Source organism: Rhamphochromis sp. 'chilingali' (assembly GCF_963969265.1).
Source record: "Rhamphochromis sp. 'chilingali' genome assembly, chromosome: 19".
In the NCBI taxonomy this organism is placed as follows: domain Eukaryota; kingdom Metazoa; phylum Chordata; class Actinopteri; order Cichliformes; family Cichlidae; genus Rhamphochromis; species Rhamphochromis sp. 'chilingali'.
The window spans coordinates 12,923,623-12,930,669 of record NC_137946.1 but is presented as its reverse complement, the minus strand read 5'-3'; the positions used below and the strand labels follow the sequence as shown (position 1 = coordinate 12,930,669).

The 7,047-nt window shown below is 39.7% G+C and overlaps 1 protein-coding gene across 1 annotated transcript in view; it reads right to left on the bottom strand.

Moving 5' to 3' along the window:
* Window positions 1-4,089: 4,089 nt before the first annotated feature.
* The window catches only part of LOC308387126 (uncharacterized protein), a gene marked incomplete at its 3' end in the record, with an annotated part of 49,478 nt that continues 46,520 nt past the window's right edge, over window positions 4,090-7,047 (bottom strand). Inside the window, exons 3-4 of the mRNA XM_080867024.1 lie at window positions 4,334-4,620; window positions 4,090-4,104 (exon numbers count right to left, since the gene is read on the bottom strand). Coding sequence (XP_080723150.1) covers window positions 4,090-4,104; window positions 4,334-4,620 — 302 coding nt within the window. The remainder of the gene's footprint in view (window positions 4,105-4,333; window positions 4,621-7,047) is intronic.

The following is a 7,047-nucleotide window of genomic DNA, read 5'->3' as shown; positions in this document are numbered from 1 at the left end:
ATACATTTCAGTTCTGGGAGCAGCGCTGCTGTTGCTAACTGTGAGAATACTTAGCGGGGTTAGTGTGACAGTGCATTAGCAGCCCGAGTCCATTCTCTGCGTCCCCAGAGAGACCAGAGCGGGCATATTAACATTCTCCTCAGAAGGGCCACAGGATCTGCCTTCAATGCCGTCTGACTCCAAACAAAAGACGGTGCGTGTGTGTGCGTGTGTGTGCGTGTGTGTGTGTGTGCGTGTTTGAGTGTGAGACGCAGACAGGCTGGGAGTGTGCATGTGTAACTGTGTGCAAGACGAGACAAAAAGGAGGGAGAAAGAACAAGAGAAAACCGTCTATAGGAGGAGGAGGTAAGTTTCAGTATATATTTACCATTGCTGGGTGTCTATAGTTTAATAATGTAACCACACTGCGTGCTGCAAATCAATGTGCAAGGAATATTTTCTGGTAAACAAGTCCTCTTTTGAACTTGTTTCTTTTCTCCAAGTTTAAAAAGATTAATTTCCGTAACATCTACAAATGAAGGACAAAATTGAAGATATCGATATAATGACCTCGCTTATATTTATGTTTTATTTATTTTTGACCAATCATTAAATCCACAACATTCACAACAACCTCTCAGACTCTTAAGCTTTTCTTTATTTTTTATTTTTGAGCAAAACTTTATATATATATATATAAAAAAAACTAGAATTAGTTGCTATGCAAACTGTAACCAGGTGAATCATAAGCAACACCTCTTACTCATATACCGTTTCTATTTTTATTTAGGCACTTGTGTTTATGTAATGTTTTTTGATGTCTGTTTTTTTCAAACCTGGAACATGTATTGCTTTTATATACAAGCTGTAATATGTGAGTGGGCTTCCTTAAATTTAATTACATGGTATATGCCGGCGATGGTTTCTGGCATCATCGCTTCATACAGTACCAACTGTAGGCCACTGACTTCCTATGCATAACTCAAACATCTGGCCTTCATCACTCAGTGCCTGAAATCTTTCTGCATTCCATGTGCAAACTGCACCATGTCATGCAATCTATGTCTACTCTGCTGCTGTGAAGATAATTCACTGCAGTCTACCAGGAAAGACTAGTCTCTTCTCTTATTCATGACTGCAATATGTAAGTAATGCAGCAAATCACTAGCTTTGCAGTTGTTTAATCGCAAGCCAAAATACTGGAACACAGGACACTTTTTAAAAAAATGCAGACAGGTACACTGAAGGATATGAATATCGGCACAAACTTTAATGGAAATCCATCCAGTATTTGGTGACTTATGAATTTTAAAACCACATACACCTGTACATCATTGTGCTGGTAGCACTAGAGGAGAAAGTTAGGGATTGCCTGCAGATGCATCTTCTGGGAGAACAATGAATGTCAAAACCTTTTGGTTTTTGGTTGGTTCCTCACTGAAAATGAGGAAACATTGTATTCTGGGAGAAACAAAGTCTCAAGTATGGGTCCTCTGGGTAAGGAAATGGCACTTGTTAGCAGATTATCCTGTTTTCCAAAGATTTTGCATTTATTTCTGAAGGAGCAATTAAATGTGAACACCTGACAAAGGACGTTTGTGATTTCTACTTTATTTACTTTTGACAGCTGTGCATTATATATATGTAACAAGAAGGTGGGCCCAGATACACCTGTAACTCTTTTTAAGAAGTCATGCTTTGACAGAAAAAGAAGAAGAATGAATAGTTCATGTCACGTGCACAAACCTTGGGATTCTACACCCATTCCCAGCTGGGATTTACATACTTTTTGGACTGCAATTCTGGGAAATGGTGTAACGGATTCCAGGACAGTTGATATGGAATAATAAAGAATGCAACATCTTTGCATTTGACACTCAGTAAGTATGCTCCACAAACTCTCCACTGAAGGCTGAACTGCTTCTATTTATACTACAAATGGGGAAAAAAAGAACAAATGAGGCGCTCATTGTTGACCCTGAATGATCAACGTCCTCCGCTCTTGTCCAAAAAGAAATTCTTCCAGTCGTTAACTGCTTACGTCATTACTAAAGCCGGAGAGTTGAGGGCTTTATTTCTGTTAACTGGATCATAAAAACATAGCAGGACAACTCCCAGGCTGATGAAGGCTCACTTTGGATTATAATGAATTATTTCATTGGACAGGCTCTCTGAACTTGTATTGTGATGTTCCAGTATGGAGCTTACCTTCCAGTAAGAAATTCATATTTGCTCTTATGTGCTTTCTGCATAAATTGGACTTTTTGACAGTGAATAATTCCTCTAAATGGGATTTAATCATGCAGCCATTCTTAGCTGATGGACTGCAAGTGTTCTGTATTAGCCACGTGATAGACTGGTAATGAGTCCACAGTATATCCTGCATTTTGCCTAAAGATGACTTGGACGGACGGATTTAAAATGCAGCAATATTGCTTCGGTATTGTTTCAGCGATCTGCTCTGAAGTCTCTGAAACTCCAACTGAATTTGAAATTTTAAACTAGATTAATAACATTCAAGAAAACTATCAGTTGACTATTGTTTGCTTTTAATCATCAATTCAAAGTTAACTCTGCGTGAGACCTGGTAGCTCGATAAACTACGAATTCTTTGCTCTCTACGTAATACGCTGTTACTTGGTGTTTCTAATGATTCCGTCCTTACACAATGAGGACAACAAGCAATGTCAGCATTGATTATAGTCAACCATGATGCAGACGATTTAACTTTCTCGGCCAATCTCAGTCTGACTGAGTATGAATTTCACTCCCTGATAACAAGACGCGTAAACAAACAACTGCAGAAACGCAGAAGCATTAATATCCGAAGGTTTCAGAAATCAGACTGCCCGCAAATGATTCCTGACAAAGTATTAAAAGTACAAATTTTAGACGATCGGCATTTATAGGCCACACGTGTTCAGACAGCTCATCTGCCATCGAGAGCAACTAGGGGTTCAGTGTCCTGCCCAAACCTGCTCCACCACCTGCTCCACCACCTGAGCTCTCTGAATAGGCCAGAACTGCTGGTTCTGTAACTGTAACCGCCCCCAACTTATAACGAGCGTTCGTTCGACTGCATTTAAGCACCTAAAGATGGCGGACTGTGTATAAAAGTGGCCAAAATTATTCAACGTCATATTTCTGTCCAATATTTAAAGTATGAACGTTAATTGCATCTTGATCATTTCTATCTCATTCTAATTGTACCCTGTATTTCATAGGAATATCAGCAGTGATTTAAACTCTTCTTCTTTTTTACATTTTCTTCCTTGTTATACATAATAAATATTACTGTGATTTGCATACCTCTTGTAACCCGCTGTCCCACTCAGCTGGTGGGGCAAAGGGTGATCTTCACTGACCTGATGAAGGTAATCATAAGATAAAGGCTGAGAGCATTTTAACCCTGAAGCAAAGCAGCCTTTGACCTTATAAATACAGTATCACTGCAAAGCTACAGTACATGCATACCCAGAAGCAAGTAAAGTAAAACTGGCAACCTCCGATGCATGGATGTATTCTCCAGGGACAGCTTGTTTTCTTCACCGTCTTTATGATTTCATTAGCATGGTGTCTTCTTGGCATATAGTCTTAGAGGATTGAAGACCTTCTGAACTCACTGCTGTATCACTGTGGCCTCCACCTACACACTTCCACTTGTTTTGCACCAAAGCACAGTTAAATGCAGGAATAAGATTTCCATAAGCTGGAATATACTTGCTGTGTTTGTATCCCGCTCTCCTTCTAATGCCCATGTTTTAACCTCATACTGTGAGTACAACAAAAATAATTCAAGGTAGAGTGCACACTTTTTAAATTATTTATGACTTCACTGTAACTTATTTATATTTGCTGGAAAATTATCTATTAGTTAATCTAATTGCGTTGAGACATGTGAAAGTCGTGTCCTCTGAGTCATTCTGAGCATGTGCAAAGCCTGCTCTCTGCACATATGGTTAAACAGCACAGTTTCTGCCAAACAGAATTAGGAAGACTTTCTTACCGACGCTTGATTCCTCTCTTTCTCTCTCACTCCCCTCCTTTCTCTTTCCCACCCTCTCTTTACAGCACACAAGCTCACAAAGATAGCATATACAGTATATGTGCTCAGGCATATGGGCTCTGGAGAGAAATATATACACAGAATAAGGGACAGATTGTGGTTATTGATTTTCTTCGACGGGAGCAATTTTCTTAAATCCTGCGAAGAAGACATGCCACTTTGAATCATTTGTAAATTTGTAAAATAACATTTCACTTATTTTTACTTGTTTTAATGGTGTACGGCATGTCAAGTCCTTAGCTAAATCTACATCGGGCATAGTGTGTGTTACAATGGTACAGATCTTACTGATGGTTTGAGAGATGCTGACAACACCGTCTGCAGCATCCAATCTGTGGCAGCTATTAAAGAAACACCCAGATAAAAGTTCCAGGTGCTTCTGTGCAGCAACGACATGCGTCCGGTAGCTGGTGCGCAGCACTGCGTTGTGACAAAGCTGCGCACAAACAGGAGTGGCATGGAAACAACCGCAGGCTGAGTTTGATGATTTGGTTTGAGTGCAGCAAAGGCAGGCAGACCAGTAGCACAGGCAGTAACAAGATGGCGGCGGTGTGCAGCAGCGAGTGTAGCAAGCTCTGTCCAGGGAGAGAAGAGACAGAAAGACATAAGCGTAACCTACTCAGGGCACGTAAGTGAAAAGTATAACAGTGATTTGGAGCCAGCCTGTTCCACAGGGTGGGGTGGGGCGGGCAGAGCGGCACCAGCACCTACAGGAGCACTCATAGGTAGAGGGGGGTGCGAGAACAATGGAATGGCTGCCTCCCAGACAGAGCTGCCGTACTGCAGTGATGAAGGAACAGGAAGGGGGGGGGAGAGGAATGGCACAGGAGGTAGACACACCTGCTCCTGCTGCTGTTGGAGCAGCTAGTGTAACAACCAGCAGACAAAGAGTAAGCTGAATTCAAGTCCTGCCTCTCATCTAGCGATCAGAGGGCATCTCAGGACTCAGAGTGCAGCAGTGAGGTCACAGCGTAAGGGGTGAGAGCAGGAAATGGCTGGTGAAGAAAGATATAGAGCTGATACATCTGCAGTTCCCAACATATACTAATAACTCACATTAGACACGTTTATTCACATATTTAGAGATTTAAAAAAAAGTTTTTAAAAAAACTCTAAATTGATGAGATTTAAAGAGTTTTACAGTACAGTAAGTGCACAGTGTATGGTTTTGTAACTTACAGTATCAGCTCTTTATTCAGCACCTTTAAATCCACATAAACCTCAGGGAACTGTTACCTGCTGCTTCACTAAATCACTATCGATCCAAATATCAATAGTATTGATACCAGTATCGATGCTATTGCGCTGGTATTGGTATTGATCTGATACCAATACCAGCGCAATAGCATCGATACTCGTCTCTATCCTCTACGTTCTCTACGTAGCCCGCTAAATTGTGTTAAAGAAATAATTTCTTTAGAAATATATACCTCAAACATGCACTATGAAAAATGTGGGAACCTTTTTTGTTGACTGTCATATCTATTTTATTTAGAGCCTAAAGCACATTTAAACAACAGAGGTTGACGCTTCAGGGTCGTCAAAAATTTCAGAATGCATGAAAAGCTGAAAAGGTGTGTTTTACTGCGTTGGATAATTATCGTGGAAAGTAAAAATCAGAGTTATTTAGTGGTCATTAAAATGCATTCAGAATTATCACATTCTTCTCATAAATGATGACACACTGCTCTCCCCTCCACAATCTGCCTTCATAGATTAAAAGTATTGGTACTGTTACCGGCAGTATGCGGCCTGTATTTATTTGGCGTTGGATCAGTACCAACATTTTCAGTATCGCACAGCACTACTGCTTTGATTAAATTATAATCATGCATAGAGGACTGGTTAAAAAACATGGTGTGCCTACAACTGTGGGTGAATGACACCAATCAGATACAGTGCATACAGTATATAAATAAATATCTATATATATATCTATATATCTATATATAGATATATATAGATATATAGATATATAGATATGGCAGAAAACAATCAAACACTCTGCAACTAGTCATCTTTCTTCCTTCCTTCTCGCCGCCTGTCTAAACTAATCTTCCTTTCCATGTTTGTGCTGAACAAGGTGAACACTGACACCATAACCTACTGCTGCAAATGCACTGCTCCATGCAGGAACCCCCACTAAACTGAGAAAAAAAAAATCACATTACCACATTTACATTTAAAAAACAAAACCTGAAGAATAAACAGACTCCCAGGAAAAACACTTAAAAAGTTCATGTTTGCAGGGTTCTAAGAAACATCGAGATGTGATTGAAAAGTCAAAGGTGAAAGGTAACCAACCTTAAGACACATCCCTTTGAAAATTTGATCCTATTTCAGACTAGGAATTGATCTCCAAAGACTGGGACTGATAGACAAATAAACCCAACCGCATCAAAAGACTTGAGCTCACCAGCAGAGTTGAGCAGAAACAAGTGTCAATATGTAGCACGCACACCTGAAATCTACTGAATGTGCTAAAATAGTTTGCTGATTGCAGAGCTACAGTCAAGGATGTAGCACCCAGCATTATTATATAACATATTTTCACCAAAGCACCGTTAAATGTGGATTCACAGTGGAAAAAAAGGGAGCCATTTAGTAACTGGTTTAAAGGTGAACCACATTTAGCTTCTACATGCTATGCAGGCATATACATAACATTTCCAGGTTGCTATAGCCCAAAATAGCGGTCACAGCACACCTAGGACATGTATGTATGTGTATCTTATTGCAACTATACAATCTAGTCATCTACAGCACTTTCACTATTCAACTAGATTTTAAATGATGAAATCCTAAATAGCTGTGTACTATTTAAATGTCTTTTAGACTTGTAAAGAACAGAAAATTACTCAGTAGTTTTATATGCATAGAAATATCTTTTCAATGCCCTGAAAAGACATCTTTTCATCATTCTCTTTTCAACTAAGTTTGAATGTGAAGGAACGCTTGAATGTGTCTTTTCTTTCCCTCTGACCTAAAGAAGCTACTCTTAC